The sequence below is a fragment of the Panulirus ornatus genome, chromosome 43 (genome assembly GCF_036320965.1).
Source record: "Panulirus ornatus isolate Po-2019 chromosome 43, ASM3632096v1, whole genome shotgun sequence".
NCBI lineage: Eukaryota > Metazoa > Arthropoda > Malacostraca > Decapoda > Palinuridae > Panulirus > Panulirus ornatus.
Window position 1 is genome coordinate 623358 of NC_092266.1, and position 18151 is coordinate 641508.

Consider the following 18151-nt stretch of genomic DNA (forward strand, 5'->3'; position numbering starts at 1 on the left):
GTCACTCTTCTTACTACCACTTCTCTCTCTAGGTCAATCTTCTCTCACTCAATCAACCGTCCTCACACTGCAAGCTGGTCTAAGGTATTTTCCGTCCATTATATCTACCATATACTGTACATTTTGATCTAAGGCCCACAACTCGCATCCATACCATACCCATGGGACTATTACTCCATCAAACATACGTATCTCTGCTCTCATTCCAAACAATCACTTATCATTTATCTAACTTATTTGCAATAACCCCATGACATCTTTCTAAGACCATGAAATTGTAGGAAATAATTGATTTTCTATCATGACATCATGAAATATGAAGGGTGACGTTGATATACCCTTTCAGATGTTGATTTGAAATTGTTATCTTCTGTATGTGTTAACATAAGTGTGAGAAATACATACTTATTTTGAAATGGAAAATGAGTCGTCTGGCAGTATTATGAGTAGACAAGGTGTACCACCAGGAACAGAGGAAGTCAGGTCGCAGGGCGCTCACATCCATAGTCTAGCTGCAATACACCGACACCACAGCTCGCCATACACAACCCACAGACCTTTCCATGGGCTCCCCCGGACGCTTCTCATGCCCTAGTTCAACCCATTGACAGCACATCAAACTCTGTGTAATACATCGTTCCAATGCATTCTATCATGTGTACGCCTTTCATCTTCCTGTATGTTGAGGCCCCGATCACTGATAATCTTTTTCTCTCCATCCTTCCATCTCCATATTGGTTCCCCTTTCATTTCTCCTCCACTTCTGACATACATATCTCCTTTGTCACCTCTCATAACTCATTCTTTCACTATGTCTAAGCTAGTTCAGCACACTTTCTTCAGTTCTCTCAACCATACTCTTTTTATTACCAAAAATCTCTCTTACCTTTTATTACTTATTCGATCAAACCACCTCACACCACATACTGTCCTCAAACATTTTATTTCCAACACATCCACCCTCCTCCGCACATCCTTATCTATAGGCCTTGCCTGGCATCCATACAGCATTGTCGAGATTACTTTACCTTTAAACATGCACATTTTCGCCCTCCAAGATAATGAATGAATGACCTCTCCCTCCACACATTCCTCAATGCGTCCAGAACCTTTGCCCCCTCACCCATCCTATGACTCATTTCCGTTTCCAAGGATCCATTCGCTGCCATGTCCTGTCTCAGATATTCAAAACGATTCACTTCCTCCAGATTTTAACTATTCAAAGACACACCCTAACTATCCTCTCTCTCTAACCTGCTAAACCTAATAACCTTGCTTTTATGCACACTCACTCTCAACGTCCTTCATATACACACTCTTCCAAGTTTAGTCAATAACTTCCACATTTTCTGACTTGAATCAGCCACCAGTGCTGTGTCATAAGTAATCAACTGACACTTCCCAGGCAACTTCATTCTGTGTAGACTGCGTCCTCGCCCGTCTCTCCAAGACTCTTGCATTTATTTACCTCACAGACCCATACATAAGCAAATCAAACAGCCGATGGCAAAACCACGCACCCTATCGCCGACCGACCTTCACTTGGAACCACTCACTCATCCACCCCACTTCCCGTCCGGATATACACGCCTTCCACTCCTTGCAAAGGAGTCCCTTCTAACATTATGAGGCTCCTGCAGCACTCAGGAAGCTGGCCACATGCACAGGTAGGGACCACAGCTCATACAAATGCTGTAATGTTGTGTATTTGTCTAAAGGCCACCAACAGATAATCATCAACAGGAACGACTTTATCAAGAACGCAAACATGGGTTACAAGTTAATCCACCAGTGACTGTGTGGACACTGGCATATATTTCTTGACTTTGGGCGAGTATGTGATTATAAGAGCAGACATGACGGCTAAATTCTTAAGTTGATGAAATATATAAAGTCAATGTTAAGAAAGATTTGCTGAATTGAACATTTGATTTAAAGATGTATCGAGACCGAACATGTGAGTGGTACATATTCACCTTCATAACTGAAATTACATGTTTGTATTCTATTTACATAACTTACAAATAATGATATACTTAGTGCTCTTTTTCTGAAAAGGAAAAATCAAACAATCTAGATTGGCACACATGTCCTTGCACCTATAACGTTAAAATTAACACAGCCTATATCAACCTACGTTAGACTTATCAACGTCATGGTCCCTCCACAAGTCTTTGCTAAATCCTCTGAATTCTATAAAGATGCTCAAACACGCAATATTGTCACTTAACAAAGCCATAGAATGAAGCACTATAAAGCTCATAACGCGTATCACCCCAAATCAAACAGTATATCATCCTAGATAAAGAAAATTGAGTCCCATCTTCATATCCCAGGAAAACCTCCGACACTCTCACTCCTACGTACCAGCGGGGGCAATATCCTTGGCCACGGTGACTCACAGTCATTACAGCGAACGACCACCCTCGGCTACGGTGAATGATGACACCTCACTGCTGAGTTTCCTCATACTTTGCTTGAGGAAGCACTAGTGTCCCATCACTCCCAGCTGATGTCTGATGGAGGAAGTTTTGCCCGCACAAGAACCAACAATACCTCACAACAGTTCTGGCCATCCTTCTCCTGCCATTACACCCGCCCAACTACCGGGTAGAGATGTGGTATGACGACAGTTCCTCACAATCTTCGTGGAGGTTCATATTTCATGCAGGCCGTTAAGCCGTAAGTGACCGGAAAGTGATTTTCCATGATCGTTCTAGTTCTTTTTTTTTTTTTTTTCTCTCGTAGCAGTTTGATTAGAAGAATAATCTTTTTCTTATTGAAACGATTCCACATCTTCCCCCCCCTCTCTCTCTCTCTGTCTCTCTCTCTCTCTCTCTAAACACCACACACACACACACACACACACACACACACACACACACACAAGAATCCGTGATACAGCACTAACGTTACTGACCAAGAGTCAACATTGGCCAGCTTGGAGATGAATCCCCATGATGTGTCATGAGACCATTGTTGTGAGAGAGTAGATGAACGTGAGGAATACCTTCTCATAAATAAGGAGAATCTAGTCAAGGAACTCACCTTAACTTTAGGAAGATAATTGGGAGGTTTGCCATACACGTATCCTCTTTGTCAAGCTCTCCTTACTCATTCCTATCCTATGTCCAAAGCATTTAAAGGCACCCTCTGCAGCTTCCTCAATCTCACATATTTTTATTACCAAAGATCTCTCTAATCGTCTAATTAGCTACACCATCAAAACACCTCACACCATATATAATACCCTCGAAGTTTCTTCTCCAACAAATTCTGCTGGCTGAAGAGGCGAGTTGTATATAAAGTTTAGTCAGTGTCTTTGAATAGAAGTTAATGACTTTAAAATTTATCTTTGGTTAAAAAATAGAAAGAGAACATTCATAGCGAGAAATCATTCATCCTTTTCACTGAGGGGAGCTACTTCTCGCTCCAGGTGGCGGCCTAGCGCACGGCCAAACACTGATAAAGTCTTCGTATGACATTCTGGCCATACGACGTGGCCGTGATGGTGACAATGGTGCCACGGAGGGGGTTGGTGACAATGGTGCCACGGAGGGGGTTGGTGACAATGGTGCCACGGAGTGGGGTGGTGACAATGGTGCCACGGAGTGGGGTTGGTGACAATGGTGCCACGGAGGGGGTTGGTGACAATGGTGCCACGGAGGGGGTTGGTGACAATGGTGCCACGGAGTGGGGTGGTGACAATGGTGCCACGGAGTGGGTTGGTGACAATGGTGCCACGGAGGGGGGTTGGTGACAATGGTGCCACGGAGGGGGTTGGTGACAATGGTGCCACGGAGTGGGGTGGTGACAATGGTGCCACGGAGTGGGGTTGGTGACAATGGTGCCACGGAGGGGGTTGGTGACAATGGTGCCACGGAGGGGGTTGGTGACAATTCCTCGGGATCGTCAGTGTCTACCTGAGGGTCGACTACCTCGACCTCGGGGTCGTCGTCAGACTCTACCTCGGGATCGTCAGTGTCTACCTGAGGGTCGACTACCTCGACCTCGGGGTCGTCGTCAGACTCTACCTCGGGTTCGACAGTGTCTACCTGAGGGTCGACTACCTCGACCTCGGGGTTGTCGTCAGACTCTACCTCGGGATCGTCAGTGTCTAATTGTGTGTGGCATTTATGGATGGGGTGCAGGGGAGCGGGTGTGTCCGCGATGTTCGGGTCGTAGTGAAGTGTCCGGGGATGGAGTGTTCAGAAGGTTCCAAGGGAAATAGGTGTGTGTGTGTGTGTGTGTGTGTGTGTGTGTGTGTGTGTGTGTGTGTGTGTGTGTGTGTGTCTGTGTGTGTGTGTGTGTGTATTTCATCGTACTCTACCTGCAAGAGGTCACACCCCGATTGGTAAGTCACTTTGGCGAGGCTGCATCACTGGGAGTACACTCCCTTTAAAGAAAATAAAGAAATCCTCCATTAAAGGAGTCTACAGGGGTAGACGAAACATTAGAAATCCAACACTTAATCTTTCATTATATTTCAGTTAACTTCTTGAACATTACTTTGACGTTTTCATCCCAGAGACCCTCTCGTCCCATTCCCAAAAGCGAACCTGTTCATCGTCCCGTAAATCATGGGTTATGTTATAGTTGTTTACCACTGTAATCCTAAAACCTGGCAGCCTTTACAGCAGCCAAACTATACGTAGATCAGGGAAAGAGAACCTCAAAAAGCTTTATCTTCCAGATGTCTGCCTGTCCTGATGTATTGTGGTGGCCTCCACTCCTCATCCTCAGCTGGTGCCGGGCTCCTACTGAGTGATAGTTATCATGATGAAAGACTTACCCACACACTTCATTACCTTGACGTTTAAGAAGTAGGTACTGGGTAACATAACTACTGTTTCACAGACACTGGTAAGTATAATATGCGGATACCTAAACACACAAACTTATCAACTTACGCTAAAGAGCTAGACATGCCCAGTACAGCTGATAGTGCTAGAGGCAACAACAACAGATATAAATCACCAGCTCCAAAATTTCTTACGTCTACCTGAAAAAAAAGTTTTATATACAACAATGAAAATAGCCATTAACGCTCTAAAGCCCTGGGCTGACAAAATCAATCTTGGGTACAATAATGTCCACTGGAGCAGATAATAACGGTCTGAGTTTGTGCAATATACTTTCAAGTCAAGTACTTGTTGGAGTGTTGAGTGTTAGCCACCCTGGCTACCGCTATAAACCACTCCATATACCGCTGATCCATGTTTAAACTTCTCATTTCCTGTTTTTTCTTCTTTTCAGGATCTGCGCCTCTGTTCTTTACGAAGAATGTAAATGGTGGTTGATGAACCATTCCTTCTATTCTTTTTTTCGTGACGGTGGACATAGCAATGGCAAAGACGTGCCATAATCATGATCATCTCGGATGAAAGAGGAATGATAACGTCAGAGGTAACAGAAATGAGAATATGGAAGAGATTAAACTGAGCATCGAAAGTGTTGTGTTGATGCTATCACCTACAGGTGGAGAAAGGTTATAGGAGGACTGGAAAGACGAAAGAAGGTAGGGAACACTCCACAGGCGTAACACAACGGTCGATCCAATAACCTTCATAAGGTATTCATTGCCTTATAAACCTGCTTTCCAGTTGTTGTCAATATAGGTGTTTGAATATGCTGTGTAGGTCTCGTTGCGGTGCTTTTTTTTCTTTTTTTTATTCTGCCTTGTATATTTTTCATCTGATTTATTTCAGAGGTTTGTGTTTATTTATGTTCATTTCCCTAAGTTCTTTTCTCTCCTGAATATATACATATGCAGATACGTAAATCTAAATGATTACTCACACAGTCTATACGCCTATAACTATGTAAGTATATATTTTTCTTTTTCCCAGTCCTGCTTTGGTGTTCATCGCTGGGGGAATATGTACCCATGATATTTCTTCAGTTCATCTGAGAGCAACGAGTCCATCATTTCTTGACACTGAACCGTACGTAGATAGCCGTCGCTTTAAGCTATGAACATCGACACTAATAACGCTTATTCCCTTACATGGTAGGTCAGACGCGGTCAGAGATCAAGACAGGTGTTGGTTAAGGATGGTCAGAGCAATTGCTCCCACGTCAAGCATGACACTGAGGTAGGCATAAAGCAAACAAAGAGCTAGAAGGACCAAACCTCGTAAGCAGGTGCAGTATGTCTCCTTCAGCACACACAATGAATATGTTTTAGCCAAGACATAACAAGTGTAAGAGGACGTGGCTGTTACTATGTTTCATTTACAGAGGAAATTAAGTGATTTAATGAGCAAAAAGAGATGGGGTAATCGTAGGTAAACTTTGATCTTTCAAGAAAGGCGAAAAGGGGTTATAGAAACTGGTTCTCAGCTCTCTGAATCAATTCACAAGCATGCAAAGGTTAAAGTTATTCGTCTCAAAAATAAAAACGAACATTTCTGTGTTGATATCTGAAAGGATAACAAGAAAACCGGTAAGAATGAGGAGAAATACAGCGAAAGTAGCATGAATTCCTCCTTACGGAAGATGACATGATAGCTGTGTGACATGTATTTGTTCACAGTGCTTCGAAAAAGAGGATCTTGTCCAACATTGCTGGTGATGTCAGCCGTAATAAGTGAAGGAACAGCGTTGTGTTATTGATTGTTGGAAAGAAAGATAAAGATAGAAGTAAACAGCAAAAATAATGAGGAGAGCATGAAATATATTCACCAGGAGAGTTCCCTCAAGATGAACCTTCTGCAACTCTTCTAGTCTGCCAAACCCACTGAAGGATTCGCATACAGCATCACTACACTCCTATGACCATCATCCATTTATATTCCCGTCCGTTCGTAGTCTCCTCATCGATCCTGACCTGTAGATATCACCAGGTGTGGGAACCATAAACTCCTCGTCAGGTTCGCTATTGCCTTGCCTCACCATCAGGCCCGATCGTAAACTTACTACTTGAGATTTGCTCCAAACTCGTGCGGGAATGTGAGAAGTTCGGAGCGTTCCTACCAACTCCATGCCTCACACTGGATCGCTAATGGATTTTCTATGCTGTTCCAGAGGTTTATGGCTGTATGTTTTCGTATAATTTTTTGTTTGTGTATTGCTGAGAGCGGTCTTATTATGTGCTTGTGTTTGCGTATGCAAGTGTGTATATGTGTGTGTGTAAGAATATTTGTGTATGCAAGTGTGTCTGTGTGTGTAAGAATATTTGTGTATGCAAGTGTGTATATGTGTGTGTGTGTAAGAATATTTGTGTATGCAAGTGTGTCTGTGTGTGTAAGAATATTTGTGTATGCAAGTGTGTATATGTGTGTGTGTGTAAGAATATTTGTGTATGCAAGTGAGTATATGTGTGTAAGAATATTTGTGTATGCAAGTGTGTATATGTGTGTGTGTGTAAGAATATTTGTGTATGCAAGTGAGTATATGTGTGTAAGAATGCTTGTGCACGAGTGCTCATGTCAGCGGCTGTAAATATGGAAATCTGTTCATGAATGTGTTTTGTGTCTTTGCCAGCGGAGACCAGTGTCAATATTCGTTAAGTGTTTGTGTACATGCTGTAAGAAAACAACAAAAACAATGTATCCTTCCAAATTCTGAGTGAAGCAATATAACACCACAGACGAAGGATTTTGAGAAATTCCCGTTGCTTTGGCCTCACATTAGTAACCCAAGTGTTGGGATATTGTTATATATCAATCACCAGCGTCATGTTCGGTCATTCGAAATAACAAATGTTATACGGATTTCATATCTCGGTAGAGAAAAGCTATAAAGTCTGGCTGCGATGATAATTAGAACATCATACTGATCAATACCACAAAACAACACCAATGGTACTGATACACTACGAAACTCACTGGACCAGTAATGATGCTTTCTGTTTGGCGCTGTGTACACACACACACACACACACACACACACACACACACAAAGTGCAGCTTTGCGCTCTGCAACGATCATAAAACTTCAGCTTATAAGTTAGACAAAAGCAACATGTGGTTGTGGGAGACAAAAAGAAAAGAAAAAAGGAAAAATAATTCATAATGAAATGTATTTGACGTCCTTGGGTACATTACAACTGGGGTTATCAGGTTGTTATATGATATATGTGAATCGGTTTTTAACAGCATACATCAACCCGTCAACCCCATATATGTATATATATATATATATATATATATATATATATATATATATATATATATATATATATATATATATATATATATATGTATATATATATATATATATATATATATATATATATATATATATATATATATATATATATATATATATATATATATATATATATATATACATATACATATATATATATTATCCCTGGGGATAGGGGAGAAAGAATACTTCCCACGTATTCCCTGCGTGTCGTAGAAGGCGACTAAAAGGGGAGGGAGCGGGGGGGCTGGAAATCCTCCCCTCTCAATTTTTTTTAATTTTCCAAAAGAAGGAACAGAGAAGGGGGCCAGGTGAGGATATTCCCTCAGTGACCCAGTTCTCTGTTCTTAACGCTACCTCGCTAACGCGGGAAATGACGAATAGTTTGAAAAAAAAAAAAAAAAAATATATATATATATATATATATATATATATATATATATATATATATATATATATATATATATATATATATATTTAAGGAATCAGTGATGGATTGCGCAAAAGATGATTGTGGCATGAGAAGAGTGGGAGGTGGATTGATTAGAAAAGGTAGTGAGTGGTGGGATGAAGAAGTAAGAGTATTAGTGAAAGAGAAGAGAGAGGCATTTGGACGATTTTTGCAGGGAAAAAATGCAATTGAGTGGGAGATGTATAAAAGAAAGAGACAGGAGGTCAAGAGAAAGGTGCAAGAGGTGAAAAAAGGGCAAATGAGAGTTGGGGTGAGAGAGTATCATTAAATTTTAGGGAGAATAAAAAGATGTTCTGGAAGGAGGTAAATAAAGTGCGTAAGGCAAGGGAGCAAATGGGAACTTCAGTGAAGGGCTCAAATGGGGAGGTGATAACAAGTAGTGGTGATGTGAGAAGGAGATGGAGTGAGTATTTTGAAGGTTTGTTGAATGTGTTTGATGATAGAGTGGCAGATATAGGGTGTTTTGGTCGAGGTGGTGTGCAAAGTGAGAGGGTTAGGGAAAATGATTTGGTAAACAGAGAAGAGGTAGTAAAAGCTTTCCGAAAGATGAAAGCCGCCAAGGCAGCAGGTTTGGATGGTATTGCAGTGGAATTTATTAAAAAAGAGGGTGACTGTATTGTTGACTGGTTGGTAAGGTTATTTAATGTATGTATGACTCATGGTGAGGTGCCTGAGGATTGGCGGAATGCGTGCATAGTGCCATTGTACAAAGGCAAAGGGGATAAGAGTGAGTGCTCAAATTACAGAGGTATAAGTTTGTTGAGTATCCCTGGTAAATTATATGGGAGGATATTGATTAAGAGGGTGAAGGCATGTACAGAGCATCAGATTGGGGAAGAGCAGTTTGGTTTCAGAAGTGGTAGAGGATGTGTGGATCAGGTGTTTGCTTTGAAGAATGTATGTGAGAAATACTTAGAAAAGCAAATGGATTTGTAAGTAGCATTTATGCATCTGGAGAAGGCATATGATAGAGTTGATAGAGATGCTCTGTGGAAGGTACTAAGAATATATGGTGTGGGAGGCAAGTTGTTAGAAGGAGTGAAAAGTTTTTATCGAGGATGTAAGGCATGTGTACGTGTAGGAAGAGAGGAAAGTGATTGGTTCTCAGTGAATGTAGGTTTGCGGCAGGGGTGTGTGATGTCTCCATGGTTGTTTAATTTGTTTATGGATGGGGTTGTTAGGGAGGTGAATGCAAGAGTTTTGGAAAGAGGGGCAAGTATGAAGTCTGTTGGGGATGAGAGAGCTTGGGAAGTGAGTCAGTTGTTGTTCGCTGATGATACAGCGCTGGTGGCTGATTCATGTGAGAAACTGCAGAAGCTGGTGACTGAGTTTGGTAAAGTGTGTGAAGAAGAAAGTTAAGAGTAAATGTGAATAAGAGCAAGGTTATTAGGTACAGTAGGGTTGAGGGTCAAGTCAATTGGGAGGTGAGTTTGAATGGAGAAAAACTGGAGGAAGTGAAGTGTTTTAGATATCTGGGAGTGGATCTGGCAGCGGATGGAACCATGGAAGCGGAAGTCAATCATAGGGTGGGGGAGGGGGCGAGAATTCTGGGAGCCTTGAAGAATGTGTGGAAGTCGAGAACATTATCTCGGAAAGCAAAAATGGGTATGTTTGAAGGAATAGTGGTTCCAACAATGTTGTATGGTTGCGAGGCGTGGGCTATGGATAGAGTTGTGCGCAGGAGGATGGATGTGCTGGATATGAGATGTTTGAGGACAATGTGTGGTGTGAGGTGGTTTGATCGAGTAAGTAACGTAAGGGTAAGAGAGATGTGTGGAAATAAAAAGAGCGTGGTTGAGAGAGCAGAAGAGGGTGTTTTGAAATGGTTTGGGCACATGGAGAGAATGAGTGAGGAAAGATTGACCAAGAGGATATATGTGTCGGAGGTGGAGGGAACGAGGAGAAGAGGGAGACCAAATTGGAGGTGGAAAGATGGAGTGAAAAAGATTCTGTGTGATCGGGGCCTGAACATGCAGGAGGGTGAAAGGAGGGCAAGGAATAGAGTGAATTGGAGCGATGTGGTATACCGGGGTTGACGTGCTGTCAGTGGATTGAATCAAGGCATGTGAAGCGTCTGGGGTAAACCATGGAAAGCTGTGTAGGTATGTATGTTTGCGTGTGTGGACGTATGTATATGCATGTGTATGGGGGTGTGTTGGGCCATTTCTTTCGTCTGTTTCCTTGCGCTACCTCGCAAACGCGGGAGACAGCGACAAAGCAAAAAAAGAAAAGGGGGTCAGGTGAGGATATTCCCTCTAAGGCCCAGTTCTCTGTTCTTAACGCTACCTCGCTAACGCGGGAAATGGCAAATAGTATGAAAAAAAAAAAAAAAAAAAAAAAAAAATATATATATATATATATATATATATATATATATATATATATATATATATATGTATATATATATGTATATATATATATATATATATATATATATATATATATATATATATATATATATATATATATATATATATATATATATATATATATATATGTATATATATGTATGTGTGGGGAAGTACCAGGAGAGACTGTGTACAGAATGGAAAAAGGTGAGAACAATGGAAGTAAGGGGAGTGGGGGAGGAATGGGATGTATTTAGGGAATCAGTGATGGATTGCGCAAAAGATGCTTGTGGCATGAGAAGAGTGGGAGGTGGGCTGTTTAGAAAGGGTAGTGAGTGGTGGGATGAAGAAGTAAGAGTATTAGTGAAAGAGAAGAGAGAGGCATTTGGACGATTTTTGCAGGGAAAAAATGCAATTGAGTGGGAGAAGTATAAAAGAAAGAGACAGGAGGTCAAGAGAAAGGTGCAAGAGGTGAAAAAAAGGGCAAATGAGAGTTGGGGTGAGAGACTATCAGTAGATTTTAGGGAGAGTAAAAAGATGTTCTGGAAGGAGGTAAATAGGGTGCGTAAGACAAGGGAGCAAATGGGAACTTCAGTGAAGGGCGTAAATGGGGAGGTGATAACAAGTAGTGGTGATGTGAGAAGGAGATGGAATGAGTATTTTGAAGGTTTGTTGAATGTGTCTGATGACAGAGTGGCAGATATAGGGTGTTTTGGTCGAGGTGGTGTGCAAAGTGAGAGGGTTGGGGAAAATGATTTGGTAAACAGAGAAGAGGTAGTAAAAGCGTTGCGGAAGATGAAAGCCGGCAAGGCAGCAGGTTTGGATGGTATTGCAGTGGAATTTATTAAAAAAGGGGGTGACTGTATTGTTGACTGGTTGGTAAGGTTATTTAATGTATGTATGACTCATGGTGAGGTGCCTGAGGATTGGCGGAATGCGTGCATAGTGCCATTGTACAAAGGGAAAGGGGATAAGAGTGAGTGCTCAAATTACAGAGGTATAAGTTTGTTGAGTATTCCTGGTAAATTATATGGGAGGGTATTGATTGAGAGGGTGAAGGCATGTACAGAGCATCAGATTGGGGAAGAGCAGTGCGGTTTCAGAAGTGGTAGAGGATGTGTGGATCAGGTGTTTGCTTTGAAGAATGTATGTGAGAAATACTTAGAAAAGCAAATGGATTTGTATGTAGCATTTATGGATCTGGAGAAGGCATATGATAGAGTTGATAGAGATGCTCTTTGGAAAGTATTAAGAACATATGGTGTGGGAGGCAAGTTGTTAGAAGCAGTGAAAAGTTTTTATCGAGGATGTAAGGCATGTGTACGTGTAGGAAGAGAGGAAAGTGATTGGTTCTCAGTGAATGTAGGTTTGCGGCAGGGGTGTGTGATGTCTCCATGGTTGTTTAATTTGTTTATGGATGGGGTTGTTAGGGAGGTAAATGCAAGAGTCCTGGAAAGAGGGGCAAGTATGAAGTCTGTTGGGGATGAGAGAGCTTGGGAAGTGAGTCAGTTGTTGTTCGCTGATGATACAGCGCTGGTGGCTGATTCATGTGAGAAACTGCAGAAGCTGGTGACTGAGTTTGGTAAAGTGTGTGGAAGAAGAAAGTTAAGAGTAAATGTGAATAAGAGCAAGGTTATTAGGTACAGTAGGGTTGAGGGTCAAGTCAATTGGGAGGTGAGTTTGAATGGAGAAAAACTGGAGGAAGTGAAGTGTTTTAGATATCTGGGAGTGGATCTGTCAGCGGATGGAACCATGGAAGCGGAAGTGGATCATAGAATGGGGGAGGGGGCGAAAATTTTGGGAGCCTTGAAAAATGTGTGGAAGTCGAGAACATTATCTCGGAAAGCAAAAATGGGTATGTTTGAAGGAATAGTGGTTCCAACAATGTTGTATGGTTGCGAGGCGTGGGCTATGGATAGAGTTGTGCGCAGGAGGATGGATGTGCTGGAAATGAGATGTTTGAGGACAATGTGTGGTGTGAGGTGGTTTGATCGAGTGAGTAACGTAAGGGTAAGAGAGATGTGTGGAAATAAAAAGAGCGTGGTTGAGAGAGCAGAAGAGGGTGTTTTGAAATGGTTTGGGCACATGGAGAGAATGAGTGAGGAAAGATTGACCAAGAGGATATATGTGTCGGAGGTGGAGGGAACGAGGAGAAGAGGGAGACCAAATTGGAGGTGGAAAGATGGAGTGAAAAAGATTTTGTGTGATCGGGGCCTGAACATGCAGGAGGGTGAAAGGAGGGCAAGGATAGAGTGAATTGGAGCGATGTGGTATACAGGGGTTGACGTGCTGTCAGTGGATTGAATCAAGGCATGTGAAGCGTCTGGGGTAAACCATGGAAAGCTGTGTAGGTATGTATATTTGCGTGTGTGGACGTGTGTATGTACGTGTGTATGGGGGTTGGGCCATTTCTTTCGTCTGTTTCCTTGCGCTACCTCGCAAACGCGGGAGACAGCGACAAAGTATAAAAAAAAAAAAAAAAAAAAAAAAAAAAATATATATGTATATATATATATATATATATATATATATATATATATATCTTTCTTTCTTTCATACTATTCGCCATTTTCCGCATTAGCGAGGTAGCGTTAAGAACAGAGGACTGGGCCTTAGAGGGAATATCCTCACCTGACCCCCTTCTCTGTTCCTTCTTTTGGAAAATTAAAAAAAAAACGAGAGGGGAGGATTTCCAGCCACCCGCTCCCTCCCCTTTTAGTCGCCTTCTACGACACGCAGGGAATACGTGGGAAGTATTCTTTCTCCCCTATCCCCAGGGATAATATATATATATATATATATATATACATATATATATATATATATATATATATATATATATATATATATATATATATATATATATATATATATATATATATATATATATATATATATATATATATGCATATATATATATATATATATATATATATATATATATATATATATATATATATATATATATATATATATATATATATATATATGCATATATATATATATATATATATATATATATATATATATATATATATATATATATATATATATATATATATATATATATATATATATATATATATATATATACTTTTTTTTTTTTCTTTTGCTTTGTCGCTGTCTCCCGCGTTTGCGAATTAGCGCAAGGAAACAGACGAAAGAAATGGCCCAACCCACCCCCATACACATGTATATACATACGTCCACACACGCAAATATACAAACCTACACAGTTTTCCATGGTTTACCCCAGACGCTTCATGTGAAGCGTCTGGGGTATATATATATATATATATATATATATATATATATATATATATATATATATATATATATATATATATATATATATATATATATATATATATATATATATCTTTCTTTCTTTTTCTTTCATACTATTCGCCATTTCCCGCATTAGCGAGGTAGCGTTAAGAACAGAGGACTGGGCCTTTTAGGGAATATCCTCACCAGGCCCCCTTCTCTGTTCCTTCTTTTGGAAAATAAAAAAGAAAAAAAAATTGAGAGGGGAGGATTTCCAGCCCCCCGCTCCCTTCCCTTTTAGTCGCCTTCTACGACACGCAGGGAATACGTGGGAAGTATTCTTTCTCCCCTATCCCCAGGGATATATATATATATATGCATATATATATGCTCAACAAAGAAAAAAAAATGACTGTTGCATTCATCAAACAATACTATATTTTTTCTTTCCTATTTCGGAAATCTATGCGGAAAAAAAAGGCACCATGATTCTACCAAAATTGCAGAGGAAGATTTATGTGTACGAAACAATCCCTTAGTGCATGATGTATTTCATCTTAAATTAACTGTAATTCTTTTCTATTATGTTAAAAAGTGTCGGAAAAAAGAATCTAAGAACCAATATGATCAAATAAATTTGATTACAGGTAACTAATCAGAGTTTATAGTAACGGAAAATAATAAATATATGTATATATATATATATAGGAAAAGACAACAAAGGCCCCACTCGTTCACACTCAGTCTCTAGCTGTCATGCAATAATGCACCGAAACCACAGCTCCCTTTCCACATCCAGGCCCCACAGAACTTTCCATGGTTTACCCCAGACGCTTCACATGCCCTGATTCAATCCATTTACAGCACATCGACCCCGGTATACCACATCGATCCAATTCACTCTATTCCTTGCCCGCCTTTCACCCTCCTGCATGTTCAGGCCCTGATCACTCTAAATCTTTTTCACTCCATCTTTCCACCTCCAATTTGGTCTCCCACTTCTCCTCGTTCCCTCCACCTCCGACAAATATATCCTCTTGGTCAATCTTTCCTCACTCATTCTCTCCATGTGCCCAAACCATTTCAAAACACCCTCTTCTGCTCTCTCAACCACGCTCTTTTTATTTCCACACATCTCTCTTTCCCTATTATTACTTACTCGATCGAACCTTCTCACACCACATATTGTTCTCAAACATCTCGTTTCTAGCACATTCATCCTCCTCCGCACAACTCTATCTATAGCTCACGCCTCGCAACCGTATAACATAGTAGGAACCACTATTCCTTCAAACATACCCATTTTTGCTTTCCGAGATAATGTTCTCGACTTCCACACATTCTTCAACGCCTCAGAACCTTCGCCCCCTCCCCCACCCTATGATTGACTTCCGCTTCCATGGTTCCATCTGCTGCCAAATCCACTCCCAGATATCTAAAACACTTCACTTCCTCCAGTTTTTCTCCATTAAAACCTACCTCCCAATTGACTTGTCCCTTAACCCTACGGTACCTAACAACCTCGCTCTTATTCACATTTACTCTCAGCTTTCTTCTTTCACACACTTTACCAAACTCAGTCACCAGCTTCTGCAGTTTCTCACACAAATCAGCCACCAGCGCTGTATCACCACCGAACAACAACAACTGACTCACTTCCCAAGTTCCCTCATCCACAAGAGACTGCATACTTTCCCCTCTTTCCAAAACTCTTGCATTCACCTCCCTAACAACCCCATCCATAAACAAATTAAACAACCATGAAGACATCACACACCCATACCGCAAACCTTCTTTCACTGTGAACCAATCACTTTCCTCTCTTCCTACACGTACACAGGCCTTACATCCTTGATAAAAACTTTTCACTGCTTCTAACAACTTACCTCCCACACTGTTCTTAATACCTTGCACAGAGCATTTCTATCAACTCTATCATATGCCTTCTCCAGATCCATAAATGCTACATACAGATCTATTTGCTTTTCTAAGTATTTCTCACATACATTCTTCAAAGCAAACACCTGATCCACACATCATCTACAACTTCTGAAACCACATTGCTCTTCCCCAATCTGATGCTCTGTACATGCCTTCACCCTCTCAGTCAATACCCTCCCATATAATTTCCCAGGAATACTCAACAGACTTATACCTCTGTAATTTGAGCAGTCATATATATATATATATATATATATATATATATATATATATATATATATATATATATATATATATATATATATATATATATATATATATATATCTATGCCAGATTACGTGATGATTCCCCCAAAGTACGCCAGAACACTCTAACCATGCTTACCCACCTTGTTCTGAATGACATGGTTAAGGTGAAAGGCCAGATTTCTGATATTGCACTCTGCATCAACGATAAGGATCCTCGCATATCAGGTCTTGCAAACCTCTTCTTTAATGAACTTGCAAAGAAAGGAAATGCTTTATATAATGTATTGCCTGACATCATTTCACGATTGTGTGATACTGAACTTGGAATAGAAGAACAACACTTCAGGACAATCATTGGGTATATATTTTCTCTTATTCAAAAGGATAAGCAACAAGAGAACTTGGTTGAGAAACTATGTCACCGTCTCCAAGCCACAATTACCACACGTCAGTGGAGGGATATTGCATACTGTCTCTCTCTTTTGCAGTTTAATGAAAGATGTGTCAGGAAGCTCAGCGAGAACTTTGCCTGCTATGCTGACAAGCTTCATGAACCTGAAGTGTATGAATTTTTCTTGGGTATTTTGGCAAGTGCTCAGAAGGTAGTGAAACTTGATGCAAAGGCCTTGATTGAGGAGCTGGAAGGACGCATGCTGGAGAGCCATGAGAAAGGTGTTGAAGATGAAAATGTTATTAACAAAGCTGCTCATGCCAAGTTGAAATTCAAGAAATCTCGACCAGCTGGAGAAAAGAGGAGAGCACGGAGACTAAGGGAAAGTTCAAGTGAAGATGAGGAGGAAGATAACCGCAGTCAGTTGCACCCTGCTCATAGATACAACAAAGGAATCCCACTAAGAAGATCGTCAAGGAGGTAATCAAGCAAAGTTGCTCAAAAACACCAAAAGTCAGAAATGCACTAAGGATTTCAATTGATACAAATTCAAGAAAAAGTAGTTTGATGAGAACACATGAACTTAAGCTGCAAGTATTACTGCACTTCAGCCACCAACTTCAAGATCACTCCCATTCTGCAAGATTATCAACAAAAAATAAAAGAACTTTTGTCATGCTGAATGTTCTAATTGTTAAAAAAAATTATGCCAGGACCCCTCCCTGAAAAATTCCTGCTTCCACCCCAGGACCCTTTTCTTGGGGACTCCTGCAGCTCAAGGCTGCACTACATTCAAACATTTCTTTGACAAGACTGTGCTCTATCTCATCAATTGACACTACAGCCTTACCAAAGGTGACTTCACTCATGGTGTAACCTCATCCAGGTGGAGGCTGGTAATATATGCACAACACTGGTGGCACTTTTGAGTGAGAAACTGCAGAAGTTGGTGACTGAGTTTAGAAGAGTGTGATAAGAGAAAGTGAATGCAAATAAAAGCCAGGTTATTTGGTTCAGCAGGGACGAGGGACAGGTTTATTGGAGTGTGAGTTTGTATGAAGAAAAATTGGAGGAAGTGAAGTGTATTAGGTATCTGGGAATGGAAATGGCAGCAATTGGAACCATGGATGGAGAAGTGAGTCATAGGGTGGGGTAGGGGGCAAAGTTTTTGGGAGCACTGAATTGGATATGTTTGAAGGAATAGTAGATCCAGCAATATTATATGGGTGTAAGGTATGCGCTGTAGATGGTTCGGTGTGTAAAATGGTGGATGTGTTGGAAATTAAATATTTGTGGACAATATGTGGTGTGAGGTGGCTTAATTGAGTAAGT

The 18151-nt window shown here is 40.7% G+C and overlaps 1 protein-coding gene across 1 annotated transcript; it reads left to right on the top strand.

The window, feature by feature from the left end:
- Positions 1–16556: 16556 nt before the first annotated feature.
- Positions 16557–17303, top strand: LOC139762245 (condensin complex subunit 1-like). Its single transcript, XM_071686841.1, has one exon. It carries the CDS (start codon positions 16557–16559, stop codon positions 17301–17303), a length of 747 nt encoding a protein of 248 aa, XP_071542942.1.
- The last annotated feature ends 848 nt before the right edge of the window (positions 17304–18151 follow it).